The sequence below is a fragment of the Oryctolagus cuniculus genome, chromosome 16, assembly GCF_051225735.1.
Source record: "Oryctolagus cuniculus isolate XC-2025 breed Fujian yellow rabbit chromosome 16, ASM5122573v1, whole genome shotgun sequence".
In the NCBI taxonomy this organism is placed as follows: domain Eukaryota; kingdom Metazoa; phylum Chordata; class Mammalia; order Lagomorpha; family Leporidae; genus Oryctolagus; species Oryctolagus cuniculus.
The window spans coordinates 62,407,382-62,432,510 of record NC_142882.1 but is presented as its reverse complement, the minus strand read 5'-3'; the positions used below and the strand labels follow the sequence as shown (position 1 = coordinate 62,432,510).

Below are 25,129 nucleotides of genomic sequence, written 5' to 3'. Positions count from 1 at the left end.
TTTGTTGCATAACAAGGTACCGCAACATTTACCAGCTTAAAGTAAGAAACTTATTATTCATACTCTGCCCCAGGGTCAGGAATCTGGGAGGGGTTTGGGGTGGGGCTGGGGGGCAACTCGGAATCTCTCATACAGCTGCAGTTAAGGTGATGGTCAAGATTGAAACCAGGGGCTGGCGCTGTGGCATGGTGGATAAAGCCGCTGTCTGCAGTGCCGGCATTTTATGGGCACTGGTTTGAGTCCTGCCTGCTCTACTTCTGATCCAGGTCTCTACTAATGGCCTGGGAAAGCAGTGGAAATGGGCCAGTTGCTTGAGTCCCTGTAAATGTGTGGGAGACCCGGAAGAAGCTTCTGGCTTCAGATTGGCCTAGCTCTTGCCGTTGTGGCCATCTGAGGAGTGACCCAGCGGACTGAAGATCTTTCTCTCTGTCTGTCCCTCTCTGTGTCTGTAACTCTGCTTCTCAAATAAGTAAATAAAATCTTTTTTTTTTTTTTTGACAGGCAGAGTGGACAGTGAAAGAGAGAGACAGAGAGAAAGGTCTTCCTTTGCCGTTGGTTCACCCTCCAAATGCCGCTGCGGCCGGCGCGCTGCGGCCGGCGCACCGCACTGATCCGATGGCAGGAGCCAGGAGCCAGGTGCTTTTCCTGGTCTCCCATGGGGTGCAGGGCCCAAGCACCTGGGCCATCCTCCACTGCACTCCCTGGCCATAGCAGAGAGCTGGCCTGGAAGAGGGGCAACCGGGACAGAATCTGGTGCCCCGACCGGGACTAGAACCTGGTCTGCTGGCACCGCAAGGTGGAGGATTAGCCTAGTGAGCCGCGATGCCAGCTCTAAAATCTTTTTTAAAGAATCAGTCTGCAAACATTTCTGGCATATTTTTTTTTAAAGATTTATTTAGTTGAAAGTCATAGTTCACAGAGAGAGAAGGAGAGGCAGAGAGAGAGATAGAGAGAGGTCTTCCATCTGCTGGTTCACTCCCTAATTGGCTGCAACAGCTGGAGCTGTGCTGATCGGAAGCCAGGATCTAGAAGCTTCTTCCGGGTCTCCCATGGGGGGCGGGTGCAGGGACCCAAGGACTTGGACCATCTTCTACTGCTTTCCCAGGCCATAGCAGAGAGCTGGAACAAAAAGTGGAGCAGCTGGGACTTGAATCGACACCCATATGAGATGCCAGGGCTGCAGGCAGCAGCTTTACCTGCTATGCTACAGTGCCAGCCCCTATAATCTCTTTATATCAAGAAAACTAAAGAGGCCAGCACTGTGGCGCAGTAGATTAATCCTCTGCCTGCAGCCCGAGGATCCTTTATGAGTTCCGGTTCTAGTCCTGGCTGCTCCACTTTCATTCCAGCTCTCTGCTATAACCTGGGAAAGCAGTAGAAGATGGTCCAAGCCCTTGGGTCACTGTGCCCACGTGAGAGACCCAGAAGAAGCTCCTGGCTTCAGATCAGTCCAGCTCCTGTCGTTGTGACCATCTGGGGAGTGAACCAGTAGATGGAAGACCTCTCTGTGTCTTTCGCTCTCTGTCTATAACTCTGCCTCTCACATATATAAATAAAATCTTAAAAAAGAAAAAAAGAAAGCTAAGGCTAGGAAGGCAAGGAAGAAAGGAAGAAATTAGAACATGATTTGTTGTTGAAAGAATTACGTCAAAAAAAAAGAATCATGTCAATGTTGTTAACTACAGTGTCTTCAAATATCTGAGATACTTTAAAATTTACTTTTAATTGACACACAATTGTACATAATTGTGGAGTGCAGTGTAACAACTATACAGGTATATAATGCATGGTGATAAATCAGGGCGATAAGCATCTCCACCTCCTTGAACACTGATCATTTCTTTGTGTGTGGAGCCTGTGAACTCCTGTTGTAGTTCCAAAATATCTTCCTTTGGAATTGATAATTTACAGAGTGGGGGTTTGGTGCAGTGATTAAGACTGCATTTGAGGGGCCAGCGCTGTGCTGCAGTGGGTTAACGCCCTGGCCTGAAGCGCCGGCATCCCATGAGGGCATCAGTTCAAGTCCCGGCTGCTCCACGTCTGATCCAGCTCTCTGCTGTGGCCTGGAAAAGCAGTGGAGGATGGTCCAAGTCCTTGGGCCCCTGCACCTGCATGGAAGACCTGGAGGAAGCACCTGGCTCCTGACTTTGGATTGGCACAGCTCTGGCTGTTGCGGCCATCTGGGGAGTGAACCAGCAGATGGAAGACCTCTCCCTCTCTCTCTCTCTCTCTGTCTCTCTCTCTGTGTCTCTACCTCTCTCTGTAACTCTGTCTTTCAAATAAATAAAATAAATCTTTAAAAAAGACTGCACTTGAGACACCCACATCTCTTGTCAGAGTGCCTGGGTCTGAGTCCCAGCTCTGCTCCTGATTCCAGCTTCTTGTTAACGTGTGCTCTGGAAGACAGCAGGTGACGGCTCAAGTGCTGGAGTCCCTGCCCCATTGTGGGAGACCTGGATTGATCAGCAGAGGGAAGATCTCTGTCTCCTTCTCTTCTTTCTCTATCTCTTTGGCTTTCAAGTGAAGTGAATATAAAGAGAAATACAATTTTTCTTAAAAATAATTATAATTTTTAAGGAGTGGACATTGTGGTGCAAAATATTAAGTAGCTGTTTGAAACACCTGCACCCCATATCAGACTCCCATGTTTGAGTCCTGGCTGCTCCATGCTTCCAATCTGGCTTCCTGCAAATGAGCCTGGAAGGCAGCAGATGTTGGCACAAATGCTCGGGCCCTTGCCACCCACACGGGAGGTCTGAATGGAGTTCCAGGCTCCTGGCTTCAGCAATGGCAGCCCTGGCTGCTGTGGGTAAGAAATCAGCAGATGGAAGATCTTTCTCTCCTCTCTCTCTATCACTCTGCCTTTCACATTAAATTAATTAATTTAAAAAAAAAAAAAGAATTGCTGTTTTCAAAGGAGAATTGTGTATCTACCTTAACATGTGTGCCTCACAAAGCTTCCATGAACTTTGCCACAATTAATTTTAAAACAGCCCGGGAGGCAGGCATTTTTCTCCGCCTCTCGCAGATAAAAGGCCAGGAGCTCAGGCGCTGAGGCTGCTGGGCAGGAGCCGGGAGAATTCCCATTTCTGACTCCTGGTCTGGCAGTCTCTTTACTACACTTTGCTGCCTTATCTCTGAAATGTAAACAGATTCCAAGTCCTTAGGTTTTTGCTTTAAAACAACAGCCCCTGAAGGGCCCTAGGTAGCTATTTTTACTGGTGTAAAATCACTAATATAAAATAAGACTCAGAATGGGCCTCATGGACTCTCTTTCCTGAGCAATAGTTAAAGTGGTTATCTCCCTTTTAAGCAGCCCAGTCTGTGTACTTAGTAAATCCACATAATTTATTCTAAGAGGTCTAAAGGGATTTTCATTTGGAGGTTCCTTTTACTCTGCAGCCTTTTAAGCCAGGCGGCTAATCATTCTACATTATGGAAAGCATCCAGTCAAGAACAGAAGGCGCTCTCTCCTCACCACTCCCAGCCCTGACGAGGGGTGTGTGTGTGTGTGTGTGTGTGTGTTTTCTTTTTTGGCTTTGTTTTGTGGGAGAAAAATTGCTTTTTCTCTATCACCAGGACTTGAGTGAAAACATTCAAGATAATCCTCCTTTTCAAAACAGAAATGATCAAAACTAAATTTCTTCTACTTGACTTTTCTCTAAGAAATTCTGCTAGCTTGAGTTAAAAATAAAAATGCTCATCATGCTCCGATTAGAAACAAGCAGAACCAGGGCTGGCGTGCGGCATAACAGCATAAAGGATAAAGCTGCCTGTGACACCGGCATCACATATGGGAGCCGGTTTATGTCCCGGTTGCTCTACTTCCAATCCAGCTCCCTGCTAATGGCCTGGGAAAGCAGCAGAGGACGCCCCAAGTGCTTGGGCCCCTGCCACCCATATGGGAGACCTGGATGAAGCTCCTGGCTTCAGCCTGGCTCTGCCTTGCTGTTGGGGCCACCTGGGGAGTGAACCAGTAGATGGGTGATCCTCTCTGTCTCTCTCCCTACCCCACCCCATAACTCTGACTTTCAAATATATAAATAAATAAGTCTTTTTAAAAAGAGAGATGCAACTAGAACCAAGGTTAATACAGGAATCGTCCCCTAGATGTGCTAGACATCTACACCGCCTTTGAATGGAGGGTTTGCTCCTGCTCACATCTTCACTCCCCCCAGTCTCATCCTTGTGCTATAGGGAGCAGACAGCGTTCACAGCCCTGGCTGACATGACCAAGTGCACGGATCAAATTAGAAAGCCAGTTTGAATCATTAGCAAGAATTAAAGAGAGAGATAGAGAAGAAAACAGGTTGCTTTTCCACTCATGTGACCCTGCAGTGTGAATGTGGCTTGCACAGTGTGTCCAACAGATCGCATGTCACATCGGAGTCCCACTCAATTAGGGGACACGAGAGTTCTGTTTCCATGGTTGTTCATTCTCTGCCCTTCAGGCTCTCGGGATGTCTGCTTCTTGCTGTAGTTTCTTGCAGTCAGAGTGTGAGCTCACAGGCACAATCCCACAACTGATAAAGACTCTCCATGCTCCTTTCTTAGCTGTAATAAGAAGGAACTTCAACAAGTTAATGGAAAATGGAATTCAAAGCTAATGTGGGGCCTGGTGTTCAGACGATGCTTGAGATGCCCACATCCAGACTGAAACGTGTGGACCAGAGTCCTGCTCTGCTGCTGATTCCGGCTTTCTTCCAGTGCACACCCTGGGAGGCAGCAAGTGATGGTTCAAGTAGTTGGGTTCCTGTTAGCCACGTGGGAGATGCCCATCGAGCTGCCCTACCCTGGCTTTGGCTTGGCCCTGCCCTGGCAGTTGTAGGTATTTGGGGATATAGGATAGAAGATCTCTCTTTCTCTCTCTCCCTCTCCTCCTGTGTAAACAGTAAAAATCTTTACAATAGATACTGCAAATTTTCCATGAACTTTTGAAGGCTTCTTATATAAAAGTTGCTGGTTTTTAGATGGTTTAACTCTTTAGAAATTTACTAAAATTGGAGGAAAAAAGATTAAAAATTCAAGATGGATGTTCATCGAGGGAAGGAAAGACTAGAGGGGAGAGAGAGAATAAAGAGAAAGAGTAAAGACTAAAGAAAGAGATAAGAAAGGATATAATGGGGTTTAGGAGATTAACCCTTTGTTGACCAAGAAGTCACCAGGATCCCATCAGCACCAAGGCCAACCATCTGGCTAACACCCAGCCCTCAGTGAATTTGACCTTGAATCTCTGCACAGCCCCCAGAAGTGCAATTTGACATACGTCCCCTTAGAGGATGATTCTATTTCAACAAGTGTGCTGGGCAGGAGAGGAGGTCCTCTGAGGCTTTGGATACCGGATCTTTGAAGGAAGATTGAAAAATTCTCCAGCTGTGGTCCACTGACCAAGCATCGTCTCAGAACCTATTGAAACATAGGATGTCTGGGCCTGTCCAGACATACAGAATCACGGTCTGCATGCTAACCAATCCCCAGGTGCTGTGTATGCAAATTAAAGTGTGAGCAGCGCTGGTTCAGAGCGAGAGTGGGCACTCAGGCTCTGGAGAGGCCGACTAGTAAATGCCACAGGCTCTGTGAGGCCTGTGGGGCCCCGGTTACAGCCCCTCAGCTCTGTCACCACAGCACAAACACAGCCAAACGCAGGTCTCCAGAGCCTGGCCTGACACCTGTTTCTACGCAACCTGCTACTCAAGAAGGGTTTTTGCATTTTCATGTGGTGGAAAAGCTATCAGAAGAATACTTTGAGCTATTTGTAAGCTACATGAAATTTGAATTTCAGGGTACACAAATTACACTGGCAGTTGCTTTGACTCCAGTGTCCAGCTATGTATTTTCATTTATTTACTAATCGGTTATTTAAAAGGAACAGTGTGATGCTGTACCGCACTGATAACATTTTATCAGGACACGGCCCCACTCACTTGTTTATAATTTATGAGTGCTTTTATGCCACAAAGGCAGGGTTGAATATCATGACAGAGACCAAATGACATGCAAAACCTAAATATTTACCAGCTGACCCTGTACAGAAAAAGTTTGCCAACTCCTATAATACTTTATATGTGGACATTGAATTTCAAATAATTTGCACATTCATAAGGTAGCATTATATTTTTAAAGAAGTTTTTCTTTGAGATTTTATTTGTTTATTTGAAAGGCAGAGTTACAGAGAGAGAGGGAGAGACAGACATAGAGAGATCTTCGGTTCACTGATTCACTCCCCAAAATGGCCTCAACGGCCACGGCTGGATCAGGCTAATGCTAGGAACCCGGACCTCCATCCAGGTCTCCCACAGGGGTGTCAGTGGCCCAAGCACTTGAGCCATCATCCACTGCTTTCCCAGGCACATTAGCCAGGAGCTGGATAGGAAGTGGTACCTGGTACTCAAACCAATGCTCATATGGGATGCCAGCGTTGCAGTTGGCAGCTTAACCCACTGAGTCACAGTGCCAGGCCCTGTATTATTCTGTTTTAAAAATTTTTTTTTTAATTTCTTTGCCTGGGGTCGGCCCTGTGGTGAAGAAGCTAAAACCCCACCTGCAGTGCTGGCATCCCATATGGGCTCCACTTCCAATCCAGCTCTCTGCTGTGGCCTGGGAAAGCAGTGGAAGATGGCCCTTGTCCTTGGGCCTGTACCATATGGGAGACCAGGAAGAAGCACCTGGCTCCAGATCAGCTCAGCTCTGGCTGCTGCCACCATTTGGGGAATAAACCAGAGGATGAAAGACCTCTCCCTCTCTCTGTGCCTCTGTAACTCTATCTTTCAAATAAAATAAATAAATCTTTTTTTTAATTTCTTCACCCAAACATTTGGAAATATAAAAACCATTTTTAATGCTCTCCTTTTTTTCTGACCTAGAAACATTTTATTTAAGGTATACAAACCTCATGCATTTCATAAATACAAATTTAGGAACATAGTGATTCTTCCTACCCTGCCCTCCCTCCTGCCTGTACTCCCACCCTTCTTCCTCCTATTCCCTTTTCCCTATTCTTATTTTTTACAAAGATCTAGTTTCAGTTATCTTTATACTCTTAATATGAACCCTACACTAAGTAAAGAGTTCAACAAATAGTATTAAAAAAACAAACAAACAAACAAACAAAAAAACGTTCCTCAACCATCAAGACAAGGGCTGTTCAAATCCTGGCATCTCAAAGTGTCAACTTCACTTATATAGATTACCTTTTAGTTACCACAGATCAGGGAGAACATATGTTATTTGTCTTTTGGGGACTGGTTTATTTCACTAAGTTTAATGGTTTCCAGTTGCATCCATTTTGTTGCAAATGACAGCCTTCCTTCCTTTCTCTTACCTTCCTTCCTTCCTTCCTGATGTACAAACACAGGTAACATTGGAAGCAACCTATGTTCTACGAAGGTTTATTTAGGCAATGCAGAACAGATGTCCTAAAAAGAAAAAAAAAAATCTCCTTAAACTGAGGTTTCCCAAACTGGAGCATAGGTATGACTTGCCAAGGCTCAGGGTCTCCTGAGACCATGGTTGGACGTTAGGTGCTGTGTGAAACCCCTTTCCTGCAGGCGGTTTCTGTTCCCGCTACCTGCCTCCCCATCCTGTTCTTCACCCTCAGCCTCCACTGTGCCACTTAAACTCTTCCAGAAGGAAATGAGCTCTGGAGGACACAAACCTTCACCAACTGCCACTGCAGTTCATTGTGGGATTGCCAAAGAATGAGTATCCTATCTGTCACTTCAGGCTTTTTTTTTTTTTTTTGCAAGCTGCAAATGAACTACCTTGATAGGTAAAGACATTCTTCCTGCCTGCCTGCCTGGTGGACCACCAAGGATGACATCCCCTGGCCACTGTCCCTTCTCTTGTCAACAGTAACCTCATTTCTCCTTAATAAATTCAACCCTTGCCTGGTCTCAGTCACATAGCTTTGTAAGACTTCCTCTGGCCCAGATCTGAGGGATAGCACACTAATTCGAGTTGAGCCCAAATCAGGACCAACAGGCTATAGAAAGATGGTTCCTGGACTCCCTTCTCTGCAGGTGCTACTGGAGGAGACAGACTATTTCCTAATGGGTGCAAGCAAGGAAGAATGTGGCCTGAGACTTGTTAAAGATATCTTCTGACTCCCAAGGAAGGCTGGGAGCCCCAAGACAAGAGCCAGAGAGGACTTCCTGTGAGCAGTGGGTCTCATGCATGTGAATATATGTGAACTATTTAAATGTAGGAACCAACAAACTCCACCGATTGTTTAAACCATATTGAAAAGAAGTTCCTATTAATCACAACACAGAGTCCTATGATAGGATGCATTATTTCAAATCACTCTCCTTCAACACTTTATGTCGAATACTTGCATTTTATCTGGTCATATGTCAAGGTTGCCCCATTTCACCCCCCACCCCCAAGAGTGAATCAATCATGCAGCCTTGTGAACCTTCAAGTCCAAAGCGGACTGTTTTGCAACCCAGATAAGAAAGCGCTCTTCCCAAAGCTACATCCTCGAGGGAGGCAAGCACTAGCCAAATGAAGTTCTGGTGCAAAGATTCCACTTCAGTTCTCGGAGCCTTTGCCTGATCTTTACGATCATCACTTACAAGCCCAATATGTGGGGGCCCCCGCCCAGGAGAGGAGCGGTTGTGCAAAGGATGGAGCCAATGTCGCATAATGAGAGTGCTTCCTCCTGCCAGGGAGAGCTCATCCTGGTCACGGGGGTCAGGCATTAATTTGAAGTCAGGGTTCAGCCGCGTAACTTTGGGCATGTCACTTCCTGACCCAGGCTTCAATTTGCAGCCTCCTCATCCAAGAGTAGGAGGCGGGGTGCATTTAGTGGCCCCTCTGGTCTTGCCCAACATTCTGAAATGTCTTGGTGTCTACTCTGCAGTAATTCAGGCCGAGGATGGTCACCTCCAGCAGTGCCCTCTGTGTAATGGGGGCCAAGGTGGCCAGGGGAAACTGATGGCTTTTTCTTTTCTCAAGTCACACAGTTTGTCATGCTCCTCCAGCATCCGCCCTTGAGAGAAATAAAAGACTTCGCAGAGCCAGAAGCCGCTCTTTGGGGTAAAGGCTGCGGTGAGAAATGACAAAAGCTGCAGATTTCAGGGTGGGACTCGGAGGATATGGAAGTTCTTGCTTCTCTTCCCAGTCCCCTCACCAACCTCATCCCAGCTCCCATGAGCCTTGCAGCTCTTTGTGGAGACAAACACATATGTGCATATGTATAATGCTTAGGTTCTTTAGACACAGGCAGACTTTGAACCACACATTGGCTAAAGACAATTGTGGGGCCGGCGCTGTGGCTCACTAGGCTAATCGGCGCCAGCACACCGGGTTCTAGTCCCGGTAGGGGCACCAGATTCTGTCCCGGTTGCCCCTCTTCCAGGCCAGCTCTCTGCTGTGGCCAGGGAGTGCAGTGGAGGATGGCCCAGTGCTTGGGCCCTGCACCCCATGGGAGACCAGGAGAAGCACCTGGCTCCTGCCATTGGATCAGCGTGGTGCGCTGGCCGCAGCGCGCCGGCCGCGGCGGCCATTGGAGGGTGAACCAACGGCAAAGGAAGACCTTTCTCTCTCTCTCTCTCTCTCACTGTCCACTCTGCCTGTCAAAATAAATAAATAAATAAAGACAATTGTATTAGACAATTGTAAAGACATTGTCTAAAGAATTGTATTTTTTTCTAGAATTTTAAAAAGAAACAATAATCATTTTAAAGAAAATGTTTAATTCTTCCGAATAATTTGGCTCATGGGATTATCACACAAGCCCTGCAAGTAGGCAGGATTTATCATAAAATGCAATTTGTGAAATTTGCTTTGCAAGGAATAATCTATGTAAGAACACCTGCCACAGGCTTGGACATACACTTAGTCTCACCAATGTAATAACCCAGTGTAAGAAGAACACAGTCATTTTACAGAAGAGAAAGTGGTGGCTCAGGGGTCCGTCCAGGCCAGAGGTCAGGCTGACTAGTAAATGACCTCAGAGCCCTGCTGCGTGGCAGGTAGAGCCCCCCCCCCCCACTGTCTCCTTAGACGCAGAGGAAGTTCGGAAGATGGCTGTGTGTTTTCCTCCTGACTCACTGACTTTAGCAATCCAGAAGAACAGGGGTCAGTAGTGCCGGTGGGTGTGGGCACAGGAGCCTTGGGATCAAGGGACAGACAGTTCAAGTCCAAGCTCCACCGCCTGTGTGCTCCATGGTCTCGGAGCATCGGTCTCCTCATCTGTAAGATGAAGACCAGGTGGCATAACATAGGTGAGCTGTGCCCGCTATTTGCCGGCACGTACACACACCTGGCACACAGGAACCATTCCTGTGAGCTGTTTGCTTCATGTGCCAGAGGGACAAAGTTAATCCAAACATGGGGCTGGGCTTTGGGGAAGCCAGAGAGCTGGAGACATTCCTGCCCCCGAGCTGAGAGCAGAAGCAAGGAGTTCCCATGCTGTCCATGGGGTTGGGCTGGGTGCCCAGCACATCCCACTTAGGTCCCATTGACAAACATTCGCTACTTAGAAGGTCACTTTAATAATTAGCCCTGTTGTGCTAATTACACTTTACTGATGAGAAGCAATGCTGCCAATATTGGAGCTGCTGTGAGCGCTAATTTTTTAGCAGCCATCTGAGAGTAACGGTGACTGAGTTTGATGGGGCTTTTATCTTTAAATGGAACGTCAATAGGGCAAGCCGCTGGAAACGCATAGAGGAAGTCCTGGGGGCAGGAAGATGTTCCTGGGTGATTCTCAGCCCCTTTCCTCTAAGCCTGACCTCCAGCGCTGTTAAATACCCTTTAGCATCAGGAGAAAGTTGCTTGCTTGTACCGAGACTTTAAAAAAGCCTCAAGTTTGTGGTTTGTAAAAACATTTTACCAGCAACAGCTAACATGTAGCCCCTGCCTAAGGAGAGTCTGCTCTAGGCTTAGCACCCTGCATCCATCATCTCATCCAATGTGCACAGCCGTCGGATCCGGTGATGCGGTACCTGTGGCACCCTGTCCCCTTTACAGCGCCCAGAGAGAGAGGGCACTTGCTCAAAGTCACCCAGGCAGCAAGTCCACCAGGTGAAACTTGACCGCAGCCACCCTGGGGAAAGCCAGTCTTTAATCAATGAACTGCTTAGAGATGTTCAACCTTCGTCCCTCTCTTACCTTTCTTCTTTGCCCTCTTTTAGGTAACACCGTGTATGCGTGCCAGCCATTCCACAGAACACTGGAGATACCCGATCTTATCTCAACTTCACAACCTTTTGAGTGAAGTCTATTCAGATCCATTTTTCAGATGAGGAAACTGAGGGTCACAGAATCCAGTGATTTTTTCCCCCCAAAGGCACTGAGCTAATAAACGTCGGACGGCGAGCTGAGAAATAAAATTCTAACGAGTGTCAGCCTGAAAACACTGGATTCAGGAGCCCCAGCCTCCGGGCCAACCTGGAGCCCCGGAAGCGATGCGGCTGGGGGCCGGGAGCGGCTGCGGTCTGGGGACCCAACCCCCACGCCGCCCTGAGCTAATGGGGTAAAGCTTGGCCGGCGCCATCCTGCAAGCCCGGTCTGATAATAGCCCTGATTAAATGGCGGGGCAGCCAAAGGAAGGCCCCGCCGCCGCCAGCGCCACAGCCACTGCGCCGACCACGCGGGGACCGGCAGTGCCGGCGGCTCCGACCGGCGTCTGCGACCCAGCTGCAGGCACTGCGGCGGCCGCGGCCCCGGGGAGCCTCTCCAGCCTCCGGCCGAGGTGGAGAGGCCGCGTGGATCCCAGCGAGGCCCGAGAGCGGCGAGCGGAGAGGAGGATTTGCGTCCATCTCTCCCGCGTCTCGCTGGGACCCCGACCGCGTTGGCCTGGGAGGGGTCTGGAGGAGTCGGTGTGCACCCCCAGGGCCAGCAGTGCGGTGCCGCGATCCCCTTGGCTCTTGGCCGGCGGGCCTCTCCAAGGCGAAGGTCTGGGTGGGCGGGTTCTGGGGAGAAACAACGGCTCCCGGACCCAGGGGTGGGAGCGCGCCCCGCAACTCCCGGGGCTCAGTGTGTCGGTGCCTCTCCACCGCGGAGGAAAGGATCCGCCTTCTGCCACTGCATCAGCCTAGCTACCGCAGGCGCTCGCCCTCCGCCCGGCCCTCGTCTGGCTCGGCGCCAGGCCGTGGTCGCCCTCTGCCCCTTCACAGCCAGGGAAACCAAGACCCCGAGTAGTCCAGACGACTCAGGATCACGATGCCAGTTAACGACGATCTGACTTCCAAACCTAATAGCCTGCCTCCGGCTCTGGGGCGTTTGCTGCGGGAGGAGGCGTCCCGATCTGTGCGCACGCCACATGGAAGTGAGCACATGGTGGGCGGTGAGCGAGTTCAGACCTCTGTAGAGCCGCGAGTGCCCTCTCACCCCCAGGGAACCTGCAATACCAACTACCTTCGGAAAAGAAAAAGGAAAAAATAGGAAAAAGCCCCTTGGGCGCGCAATCCACGTGCGGCAGCCAAAGGCCTGAGCTTGGCCCACTTCCTGCTTTGCTGCGCCAGGAAGGTGTACGCTGGACGTGTAAGGCAGAGTGCCCACGGCCTGCCAAACCCAGCCCGAGGTCCCTGTGGGCAGACAGCAAACCCAAGCAGGGGCTTCCGGGCTCTGGGTTTGCTACTTAGAAACAGATCAGGAAAACCGGGCACTGGCTTCTTCCTCCAAAGCAGGAAAGCTAACACGTTAAAGACAGACATTGATATGGGTAGACATTAGGATGTGGGACTGAAGGAGTAGACTCTGGTCCTTCTCCACCCTGAAACCATCCATGTGCCCTGGGACAGTGAGCTACTTTAAAATGCATGTAATAATACTACCTGACTTTATTATTGCCAACTCTACGTATTTCAAGGCACGCCTGGCTGAGTATGCAGTAGGTCCTCTGCATTATGTACTGAAAAGCAAGCACCCAGGATTAAAACGTACATGGGCGCCCTCAAAGTTCGAGTTCATGGTTGAAAATCCAGCAGTGAGGTCTCCAGCCATTCTAGCAAAGGCTCTCCTGGTGGAGAAGCTGCAGTTTGCACACCATCAGGCAGCTGGCCGCTTCCACTAGGCTGCTCCCAGCTCTGCACCAACACACAGGCCCTAGAGAGCGGGAGTGAGAGAGCGACAGAGGCTGCGACTCTCATCTGCTGGTTCACTCCTCAAATGCCAGCCACAGCCCAGGCTGGGCAGAAGCCAGGAGGCAGGAACTCAGTCCAAGTCTCCCACATGAGTGGCAAGGACCAAACTGCTTGAGGCAACACTGCTGCTTCCCTGGATGCTGCCTTAGCAGGTGGCTGGAACCTGGAGGGGTGTCGGGACTCGAACCCAGGCACTGGAATGTGGGATGTAGGCATCCCACGAGGCATCTTAACCACTAAACACTGCACCAAACCCCTGTACCAAAGTACTTTCTCAAACTTCTTGAGGACAGGGTTGCCGTTGTGGCTCTTGAACTCACCTCCCATGATCAGATCTGATTTATATCATCACTAAATACAAGTCTTTTTCCCCCAGTTCCAGGGGTGGCTTGTAGTTAATGCCGGGGAAGTTCTTTGCCCTTACGTAGACGGCCCCCTCACAGACACGGTTTGGTTGTCACCCCACAGCAGGCTCTGTCCCCTGGAGCACAGGTGGGGATGTAACTGGGGAGGGAGCTCGGAGCAGTGCTAGCGGTCAGAGCAGCAGTGGGGGAGACCATGGATGGCGTCTCCCCAACAGGTGCTCCTCTACCAGAGGAAAGACACTGGCCAGCCAGCTGTGGCTGCTCTTCCACCGTCTCCTTTCGTTTGAGTTTGTTTTTAAACATCTAGCCCCCTGCCTGCGGCCAGGGCACGGGGCCAGCAGGACTTCATCCCTGACGGAGGGGATGCAGCCTCTGTCTGCCTTTCTACCTCCACCCCCCCGTGGTGAGGTGTGCAGGTTCCTGTTTAATAGTCCAGTGCAATCCATGCTTGCGAAGCTACGTTCGCTACAGATCAGTGTTGGAATCCCTCCTCTCCTGCTCGTGGTCATCCTGACCCCGATGCAGTTTTTAACCTGCCTGATCAACTGGGACCAGGATGACAGCCCAGGATTCCCGAGGGGCGCCAAAAGACTCAACAGTTTAACTCGCCAGCTTTGAAAGTTAAAGTGTACGCAAAAAAAAAAAAAAAAAAAAAAAATCAATGTACAAAATGTTTAACCTTAAATTCGCAGCATCCCTCAGCAGTTGGGCGGCTGGGCACTGGAAGGCAGCGACCACCCCGGAGGAGGATTGGAGAAGCGGGGTGGGAGGAGGAGGAGGAAGAGGAGGACGAGGAAGAGGAGAAACAACGAGGTTGCGGGGTGGGAGAGAGTAGGTCTGGAGTCCATGACCACAGGGCAGAAGAGATTTTTCTTGCCGTTTAGGAATCACTTCGCACTCAACGCTAGCGCTCAGATTCCCCCAGGCCAGCGGGAGGCCGGGGGCGCACGGTCCCGTGGGGGACAGGCGGGAGAGCGAGTGGCCCTTAGGGCGGTGCCGCGATCGGCTTGTGAGGCCCGGCGCGAGGGGAGCGTCAAGCTGTGGGAACGTGGGGCAGGGGGCGCTGGGAGGGCCCGTAGTTCGCCTTGCGGGGGATCCCACGCGGACTCCCGGGGCCCAACCCGGTAGGTTGAGCGCGCCCACGGCTTTTGAGCGGCTGAGAGTCGGAGGCAGGGATAGGTAATCGGAGAGCCGCGGGCTCGGCCTGTAGACGACGTCGCCCAGTGCCCTGTACCGATCCTGCCCCCAGGCCCAAGCGACATCCCTTTCCTCCGTAGCACAGCCGGGAGTGAGTGCGGAGGCCCGGGCAGAGCGCGAGCGAGCACCTCCGGGGACCGTCGGGACCGACTCCGGCCGCTCCCCTCGCAGGGTGAGCTCTGGACTTGATCTTCAGAGCCGGAATCGGGTGTGGTGCCTCCAGGGTCGGCTTGCGGCCTGGGCTGGAAATAGGCGCTTTTGCGGGGCCACTGGAGTTCGAGAAAACTTATTTTCACCCAGGTGTGCGTCCTGCCAAAGCCTGGCCTCGGCGGAGGAAAGGCTCAGACCGGCCGTCTCGCCGCGCGCTCCTTCCGGGGCACGGGGTCGCGCGCCGCTCCTGGCACGCCCCAGGGGACGCGCCGTGGCGGCTGCCCCCGCAGGCCGGGGGGCTTCTGTCCTGTTTGTAAACCGAGTCGCCTTTAAAGGAGGGCGGGAAGGAGAAAAGGGGACGGGAACTTGGGCTCTGCTGAGAGCAATTGCCCGCGTCCTGAGAAGCGGGGCTCCCAGCTCCCTGCTCCGCGGCCCGCCCCAGCTGCGGGGCGGCGCGCTCTTCTGGGCCCCCGCCGGCCGCCCCGCCAACAGCTCTAGCCCTGGGCTCCTGCGGAGGATCGGCGAGACCTGCGGTAGCCGGGTCCCCGCAGCTCCCAGCGAAACGTCCCGCGTTAGCCTTCGTTAAGCCAGGGATCGATCGCTGGCCAAAAGCAAGAACCCGATTGCTTGGTGGGTAGTTTTCGGAGTCGGCTAAACTTGTAAGACGAGGATTTGAAAATGCGGCTCGTGTGGGGAAACATCTCCCAGTCTTCATAGAACCAATCTCCCTGTAACGAACTCAGACGAATAACAAAATGTGACATTCCTAAGCTCCAAAATTGAACAGCAAGTAAGTAACGGTCCAACACCGTCCCGTGGCCTTACCCTTTGGGCACGTTCCAAAACCACACCGTTCTGTAGAGAGACGCGTCTCTGCCGGCGAGAATTTGCAGCTCAGAAATCACATGAGTATTAAAATGCGAATTAAAATGCTGTAGTATCTTTTACTTATGCTGGGGTAACTGGGGTAGTAACTGGTGTTATTTATGTGCTGGGTATTTTCCGCAGATTATCAGACTAATCCACAGAGCAATAAGCGATTGCCCTTATTTTAACGAAGATGATGAAACCAAAGCTTTGAGGGGTTTGGTAACCATTAAAACAAAGTCTCTAAGCTAAACCCTGTAAAAGTAGGAATTCATAGCCTTCTCCCAAGTCCAGTGCACTGTCCAGCACCAAAAATCAGACAGGACTTGCTAAGGCGTGTGTTAATGTGATTGCTTTGTTCCAACTCCTCCACCCCCTGGGGGGGGTGGTATTTTACCTTTTCTCACCCACTACCCAGGGTCTGGGAGGGACCTGAGAACCTAGCCTCCTAGGCTCCCAGGCTTGGATTCACCCGGGACTCCCCTCTCTGTCAAGCCCTGGCCCCTGGGTTTTTATAGCCCCATATTGATTAGCAAAGGCAATAAATCTAAGGGGAGGGACAGCATGCCCCGTAATAATGTTGCAGCATGTTTTACTGCGGTGTTTTCAACACCACCGAGATGCATCGTTTATGGACACCCAAACAGCCCGCCTGTGGCGATCCCTGCTTGCCGCCTACCTCCTCTGGCCTGCTCTGCGCTTCCTACTTCATAGTTTACCTTTAATGGGATGAACTGGGGTGGGGTGGGGTCCTGCCCACAAACACTAAGAACTGGGCTAAGGCCATGTGAACACTTGGAGAGAAGGTGGAAATGGATTTGTTGCAATTCGGTTTTCCACTTGCTCCCTCAGTTTTTTGGAAAATGTCCCTCCTGATATTGTTTTCAAATTACGATTTGATCTGTTAAGATAATTAAGAAAAGACAAGATTTTCCTCTAGGCAGAGATACAAAAATATGTTTTCTTTTCATCAAGATATAACTCCACATCTATGTTTTGAAAACAAAATCCCTGCAAATAAGAGTCACCAGGCACAGTTCACAAGAGCCATGATGTCCCCATCTTCCTGCCCCTAAGAATCCCACACTTCTGGAGGGAAACCTCCCATACTGGAGAGGGGAGAGGAATCAGCCTGTACCTTATATTCAAAAGAAGGAAACCTCACTGTTACATGGAGAAGGTGGGAATGGAGTGGGAGGGGTTGGGAAGGGACTTAATAACCCCAGTGGTCTGGTGTGGGTCTGGGTTGTCCAAAACCAAGGAAGGAGTCAAGAGTAGGAACTGATCCTCACAGGCTGGCGGTAGGCTTAGCTGCTCTTGGTTCAATCCGAAAGTCTGCTGCTCACAGCCAGCACCAGCTCTACCGCCAACGGTCTCTAACCAGCTCAGCTGGGGCTAGGGCCAGCGTGTGACCAGGGCCAGGGCCCCCAGTGTGAGTCCTGCGTTCCCTTCCGCCCCACGAGGCCTGGTGAGGAGGTAGCTGCTGAGCCCCTGGGGTCCTTTTTTTTTTTTTTTTCGTCTTCTCAAAAGCTAAATGGAGATGGGCTAGGCTAGTACCCCAAAACGCCTAGGACACAAAGACATGTGCACTTGGTTAGTGGTATCCGAAGACATTTTTGGTCACCTGTATCCGGCGCCTTGGTCATCCACACGATGACCAAAACAGGCTCAAATCACTCTTCTCAAATGTCCTCATTTTGTTGGCGTATCATTGTTCTGAACTACTATATCGACTTTTAGTTTTTTCCTCATGACTTTATTCCAGGAACTACCGGGTGCCGTGGGAAATGGGAATTTTTTTTTTAAGAGACCCACCAAGAGGCCCCTAATGCCAGACCTACTGGCTGGAGTGGAGAGCAAATATTTACATGTACAGCTTGAGTGTGTGTGTCAGCCTGAGTTTACACGGCTCCGAGCGAAGCGGATTACTCCGCGAATTCGGAGAATTTAAGTTATTCAGGCCGAGAAGGCCGACAGGACGCCCCCCACGAGGCCGTGGGAAGTCCTGGTCGCACAGGCAGAGGCTGCGTGTCCGCCGAGCCCCGGCGCTGCCAGGCTCGCCCTCTCCCGCCGCGCGCCGCGGGGTCTCAGCAGGGCGCCGCACCCTAACCCTCGGCCGGGTTCCTCTTGGGAGGGTCCTGGGACGCAACGTCCTTTGCCAAATGCCTGCATCTCTCCCTTGGTTTACCTTTCTAGGGACTGCGTTTTTCCAGACTCACTGCAAGGAAAAAGACTCTGGGGATGGGCGGGTAGGGGGAGCCCCAGCCCGGGGACCTGCCCCGCGTTTGGACCTGGCCGCTTGGCGCCGGCTTTCCGCGCGACTTTCCCCTCTGCTCGGCGCTTCCCGACTTTTCTTTTGCAACTTCGAGCTCTGGGTTAGAACAAGAGCTGCCTGAAGCGCAGCTCCCCGAAGCTTCCTCTGGTCTTGCGCCCGGGTCCCGGGTCTTAAGCCGGCGGACTAAGTGCCCTCTCCCGACAGCGCGCCCCGCACTCCTGCCCCGGGACAGCGGGACCAGGCGGCAGTGGCCGTGGAAGCTGCGCCAGCTTCGCGGTCGCGTCCCTCTCCCCGCGCAGGTGCCCGATCTCCGCGGGGCTGGCGACGCGCGAAGCCACACGGGCGCCGCGCCCTGGGCGCGCCCTCCCCTCCCAACCCGCGGCCCCGCCCCCGGCGGCGGAATCAGGAAGCGGTGACGTGAGGCGGCGCTGACTGGCTGCGGGCCGCGGGGAGCGCCGTCGCCAGCAAATTAAGGCGCCGGGCGGCGAGCACCCGGGCGCAGTGTCCGTCGCGCCCAGACGCGCTCTGCACCCCCGCGCTCAAGCTCCCCGGCGCCCGCGCCCTCGCGGCGGCGCTCGGCTGGTGGCCACCTCCCTGCAGCTGGAGCCACTCTGGCTGTGCCCTGCAAGGAGGGAGGAAGGTCGCGGAGGGGGTGCCTCGGACCCTGGGCTGGATACGGCTGATGCTCATTTCCTGCCGAGCGCCCTGGGGCTTGCGCACCCTCTCGGGTCCCCGGCCGGTCCCCTCCCTTCCTCTCCCGCTAGCTGGAGGTGTCCGCCGCTCCGGGTCGTTGCGCAGGGCGAGAAGAGAGGCCAGCGTGCAGCCCAGGGGAGGTTGGAGGCCACCCTCCTGGAGTCCCCGTCTCCGCTGTGACCGCGTCCGCTGAAACTTTGCCCTGTGGTTCGGGTCTTTGTCTCCCCTGGGGAATCTGGACGGCGGTTCGGGAGACCCTGTGCCTGGCCGGGACCGCGGGCTGGGGGCCATGGAGTTCACGGCGTCGCCTAAGCCCCAGCTCTCCTCCCGAGCCAACGCCTTTTCCATCGCTGCGCTCATGTCGAGCGGCGGCTCCAAGGAGAAGGAGGCGGCAGAGAACACCATCAAACCCCTGGGTAAGTCCGGCTTCCTGGCTGTCCTCTGTGGGCAGGACGCGGGCGTGCTCCGCTCTCTTCTGTCCGTTTGTCCTTTGGCTGCGGGCGGCCCTCCAGGCAGGCGGCGACAGCGGCCGCCTATCCCGGCTCGTGGCGCTTCGGACCCTCGGGCCGTGGCCGTGGTCGTGGTCTTCGGCCCAAGGACCCGGCGTGGGCTTGGCAATGTTCTTGGCGGTATCGTATCTCCTGTTCCAGCCGCGCATGCTGTTTGGGCTCCGCAGACGGAGTCGGGTGTGTGTGTGTGTGTGTGTGTGTGTAAAAATTTGAGATCATAATAATAAAAAAAAACCACTCAGGGACAAATAACACTTTTAAGACTCAGCAGGGTTTATGGTCCTTGTAATGACTGCCCGAGCACCTGAGGGCAAGGAGACTGCAGATGACTGTGCAAGAAACCAGTTTCGTGTTACTTCCGAGTCGAACAGACTGAGCAGAGTCCGCTCCTTAACACGCTGTCCAGTAAGCGGCTTCCCCCCGCATGGACAGAAGCCCCAGATTTACCGGTAAAACATCGTCTTATAAGTATCATCATTTTCAGTGGATGGCAAAAACATTAACCAGGAAACATTTCCCAAATTCCTCAAATTTTAGTTCCACTGTTTATGTAACAACTTTTGCCATTTATAGAAGACAGGCGGCTCAGCGGGACGGGGGCACAGTGATATCTCCTCCTTAGCACCCTGCCTGTGTGGGAAAGAACCTGCCTTGGGTCTAACACTCCCTTGAAAATTGAGGGAAAAAGGAGAGTTCTGGTCATTGACTCTTGGATCCCCGAATAATGATTACACATTCTGATCATCTCCTCTGCCTAAAATAGTGAACAACACCAGGCAATTTTTATCCTTGAATCTCCCCAACTTTTGCTTCTTTGTATCTTTCTCAACATATTACCTTATTACATACAAACAGTAGTAATATAAAAGAGGAAGCATAAGCGCTTTTTTTAATAATAGAAAATTTAGGCAGAGGAAAGAGAGAACTAAAATCCCTGTAGCAAATTGGAGCTGGGGAAAAGGAAATGGAAACAGAGCGTTCAAGCCTCACCTCTGAGGCTCCCACGCCTCTTTCCTTGTTCCTGTCACCTGCCCCCACCTAAATCCAAACCAGCCAAAGAAGCAGAAACAACCAATCAAACCCCAATTTTTCAGAAGACAGGGATCACCAGTTTCCATGGTGTGCTTGTGAGACTTCCCAACACCATGCAGTCCTACTTAGGGAGCCTGAATTCTCTGCCCATACCCCCATCTCAGTTTGGTACCAAGCAAGAAAAGAGGATTTCAGGTTTAAATTCCTACTGTAAGTGAGAATTTCATACTGGGAAACACCAGCTCTGACTGTACTGTCATTTTAATGTTACTTGAAATAGCTTGGTTTTTTGGAGGAGAAACTGCTTTCTAAATTCTGAATAAAGCCCTTGCCAGCTCGCCACCTCCTCCACTTCACGCATATGCAATCTGTGAAGTGCAGTCCATCCTCTGGCTTTTAGGTACCCTGGTTCTTTATGTTGCTGGCCAGTTCAGCAAGGCATGGCCAAGGATGAAGAGCCCTGGGCCGGAGAGACACCTGACGGTTCTGTTAGGAGAGGATGGATGTCTTTGATAACTCTAGGGGGAGGACAGGTGTCCAGTGTGTCCTGCCACTGCCCATTTAAACCTACAATGTCTGCTTAAAAGAACAGCCTCAGATCATTAACACCTCCCCATCTCATTTCCTTCCTCTTCTTTTCCTGCTACCCACTCTGGGGCTCAGGGAATTTGCCTCTTTTGGTTGCTGGAAAATAAGAAAAGTGTTAAGGCTTTGTCCTAATTTCCTATAAAGATATGTGAATATGTTTCTGAAAATATTGAAGCAAGTTAAGACTGTGCAGTGGTCTGATTCTGATTCTTTGAATTGGACAAACGACGAGGGTGACACTCTGATTGTTCTTAATGTAAAACATTTCTCTGAGTTGGATTATCATTTCGTACATGTCACAGATGCCAGCACACATCACAGGCATGCACATACATACATTTAGAACTTGTTGTGACTCCTTGAGGGCACTTGGAACCGAGTTGTTTGGAGATCAGCTTCACATTGCTGATTCAAGTAGTTTCTTTTTTAAGGGATGGAAGATAATTGGAACAATTACAAAAGTCCCCTGTATTCTGTCAAAGTGACTCGTGGAGTCCGAGGCCGTTATCAGCAGTGGGGGAGAATGTTTGCTTCGCAGGCCGTGATGTCCAACCCAGGAGTGGATGGCAAAGCCCTTTCCTACTTCAATACTCGGCCAGTCAAGGATGGCGGTTGTTTTCCTCACTTCCGGGACCTTTTAGGGAGGAAAAAAATGTACGTGCACCACCCCTCAAGTAATTGGTCTAAGCCTGTGCCCCAAAATTGCCCCGTGAGCTGTCCCCAGGATTTGGCAAGCTGTGTGGCAGTGTCTTTGCCGAGATCTCGGGCAGGGAGGGATGTCATAGAATTGTTCTAATCTGAGTCTCAGGGTGAACCCAGGGAGCTGAGAGCCACACACCTTTCTTAAACCACATCCAGCATTTGTCCAGCCCAGTGCAGCCCTTTCTGCTTTCCCTTCACTGCCCTGGTCTCCACAGATGAATGGCTCTGGCTTGTCTAAGAGGCAGAACTCGCACCCAGCTCCACCAGCTGTAAAGTCTAGAATTCAGGAGGGATACAGAGAGGAATAGTGCACTTTATCTTTCCCGCTCACTGCCTTTCCCATTTTCCACTCTGATGTTTTCATGCCCTAAAGTGAGTTCCAGTGGTGGTGGCACTCATCCGGCTCAGTAGGCAGGCGCAGGGCCTGTCACTCCATGGGAATCCCAATTCCCTTCAACGCAGCGTTGGGTCTCGGTGCCCCGCTGGAGGTCCTGAACAGCACCCTTTCCCGGCAAAGCAGGTGCCTATTTGGGTTATGCGTGCCCCTTCCCGCTCAGTGCTTGCCCGACAGTGCTGGCTGTCATTCTCCCTTCTCGTGGCCCCCAGAACAATTTGTGGAGAAGTCATCCTGTGCACAGCCCCTGGGCGAGCTGACCAGCCTCGATGCACACCCGGAGTTCGGCGGCAGCGGCGGCCCGGCCTCCTCCTCGCTCTGCACTGAGCCGCTCATCCCCACCACGCCCATCATCCCCAGCGAGGAAATGGCCAAAATCGCCTGCAGCCTGGAGACCAAAGAACTCTGGGACAAATTCCACGAGCTGGGCACCGAGATGATCATCACCAAGTCGGGCAGGTAGCTGGACCCCCGCGGGCAGCAGGAGGCGGCCGCGCCGGGAGCGCTTCCAGACGCTGGGGGAGAGCTGGCTGCTTGCTGGTCTCGGGGCACAGACCCGGCTTCGCTCAGCAGGGGTTTCTTTCCAACAATTCGCCTTTGGAAAGAACTGCGGGGGCAGACACCCAGCCCCGCCGCCGCCTGCCGCCTCGGGATCTGGCGGTGGAGAAGGGCTCGGTGGGATCGAGCCGAGCGGTGCGTGAGCGCGCCCGGGTCCTGCTCCCTGCGGCGCCAGGGGTTGCTGAGCGGAATCCGGATCCGAGGGGGCCCGGAGGCGCTGGGCGGGAGGTGGGTAGCTTCCTCTTTATCGGCCTTCAATTTGCAGACTGCTCAGCTCCCATTAAAAAGCGAAAACCGAAGCTTGGGCAGAAGAATGAAATTCAAGACCATCACTTACTGGGTAGGAAGGAGGGTGGGCTCCCGGGGGGCCGGCACTGCTGCTGCAGCCCGGGAATAGACGGCCCGATAGGCCTGGAACCCAGTGGCTCCAGCGCTGAGAAATCCCCCGCAGGGTCTCAGATACCCATTCTTGCAACCCCCGTTGTTTTGTTGTTTTGTTTTCTTGCTGGAATGCGTGGTCTGTATGACACATGCTTGATAATTAAAACACTGAATTTTTCCCTAATCACAGATCAGATGTTAAAAAAAAAGTACTAGAAAACTCTCACGGAGTCGTGAGGTCCCCTCTAAAGGGGACACTTAAAATTATTTGCGCTTGGGAGGAAGGCCTGTCTCTGTCCTCACATCTCTGGTTTGGCAAGGAACAAAGTGGGTGTGGGGACCAGCGAGGGAGGGGGGGAGGGGGCCGAGCCTCCCCTTGCCGGGCTGTGTGAACCGGGCCGGGTCTTGTCTCTCCGTAGGAGGATGTTTCCCACCATCCGGGTGTCCTTTTCAGGCGTGGATCCCGAGGCCAAGTACATCGTTCTGATGGACATCGTGCCTGTGGACAACAAGAGGTACCGCTACGCCTACCACCGCTCCTCCTGGCTGGTGGCCGGCAAGGCTGACCCCCCGCTGCCCGCCAGGTTCGTGCCTCTGGATCTTTTGCTCAGACGAGATACGTGCGGGTTAATGGTGCTGCCAGTTGTCTCTGGCTTGTGGGACTTTCAGGAAGGTCTGTGTTTAAAGCCGCTGGTTCTGCCAAGAGTGTCCCAAGCCTGGACAGTCCAGGATTGAACACGCAGAATGCGGGCTGGTCTCCTCCAGAGACAGTTGATACACTGAGAAGGCATTGTCCCTTATCTTATCTTTCATTATAATTTATTTCCAAGAAAAGGATCCCTCTCTCCCTCTCTCTCTCTCTCTGTCTCTCCCTCTCTCTCTCTCTGTCTCTCCCTCTCTCTGTGTATATATGCACACACACACACACACACGTACATGTGATTTCTGATTAACTTCTTAAAACCAGACTTAATAAACCTGTTGGTAAAATAATTGCCCTAAAATCCTTTTCAGAAGCATGTGTTTTGAGTAAGTGCTCACTAGTAGTAAAATGTGTTAACCATTATCTGCAGATAGTAGACATCATTTTAGTAAAATCGCATTGTTTTTGACCAGTAAAGGGCTCAGAGATTTTAAATAAGAAATGCAAACTTTGTTCCCCTCCATTTGGTAGTAGATGAGTGTAATTAGCAATTTAGTGTTCTTTCATGTGCAGTGTTACTCTGTGTTAGAGATCATACATACTTACTTTGTGGGATCCATTGGTAATGTGTTTTCAGGAGTGCCATGATTGAAAAATCACTTGAAAACCTTTAAACCTTCATTGTTGCTGTTTTGCTGAAATGCGCGTCCTGGGGCAGGTGGGAAGAGCTTTGTGTTTGTGAATGATAACAGTCAGAGTTACAGGGATCTACAGGAATGTTTTAATTCAAAACAAAGAATATGCACTACTTTACATTCCAGGTTTTAACCTGAGTTTCATAGCTTGAGAGTTATTTGTGACTATGTGCTTTTATGAAATTGAAAGTTCACGTTAGAGCTAAGGGTTTATTTAAAAGTATAGATTGGGGAGCTTGGAAGTGATGCCTGGTTCACGGCCAGTGTCTTCTTGGGAGTCAGTCAAGGCACAGGATCCGCGCGGTTGATGCACGCCCTTCCGCCGGTGTCGTCCGCCTGGTTGACAGCTGATCACTTTCTTGAGCATACGGTCTGCCGAGTGAACCGGGGAAGAAATGGAAAGCAGCTTCTTAGAACTTTCCATTCTCACAAAGATTAGGAAGGGCGCCTTCCTGGCCGGTCTGAATGAGTCTGTTAAATAGGACGCGGGAATCAGATGTTCCTAAAGAATTGCTGCTCATTGAAAAAAAAGCCAGATTTACCAGCTTCCAATGGCCACTAAAATGAATGAAAGTGCTATTCTGTGTGATTTACTGTTAATTAGTGAATTTACTATTTTATTGAACTTCCTTTTAAACTTTTCAATATTGTTTTGAATCAGAGGGGGAGAGATTTTAGCAGATTCTTACCCATTTCCTGTTCCCAGTCCTTTCCCTAGGAACTTAATCACTCTGATTTAACATACATTTTCTCCTTATCTGAAGGTATGGGGGGTGCTGGTGCAGGCGGGCAGGACTTTGGGAATATGACATGTCTTGTTTATGTTACTAATCTGTCTGGTTGGAGAAGGACAGCGCAGACCAATCCACTCTCCTGACTGAAGCGTGTTTAAGCTATTGCTGGAATTTTAAATCCCTGGGGGACTGGAGAAGGGTGGGGCTTCCTGTATGTGTTTTCATTCATCCTAGTTTAGCTTATTTATATTGATA

At 51.4% G+C, this 25,129-nt stretch overlaps 1 protein-coding gene across 2 annotated transcripts in view; it reads left to right on the top strand.

Moving 5' to 3' along the window:
* The first annotated feature begins 18,443 nt into the window (after nt 1-18,443).
* The window catches only part of TBX20 (T-box transcription factor 20), a 57,206-nt gene continuing 50,520 nt past the window's right edge, over nt 18,444-25,129 (top strand). The window contains exons 1-3 of one of the 2 annotated variants that reach the window (XM_089315508.1): nt 18,444-19,054; nt 22,076-22,322; nt 23,222-23,386. In XM_089315508.1, the coding sequence (XP_089171634.1) occupies nt 18,928-19,054; nt 22,076-22,322; nt 23,222-23,386 (539 nt within the window). In that variant the 5' untranslated portion in view covers nt 18,444-18,927. The remainder of the gene's footprint in view (nt 19,055-22,075; nt 22,323-23,221; nt 23,387-25,129) is intronic. The other variant, XM_002713752.6, reaches the window with a different exon arrangement.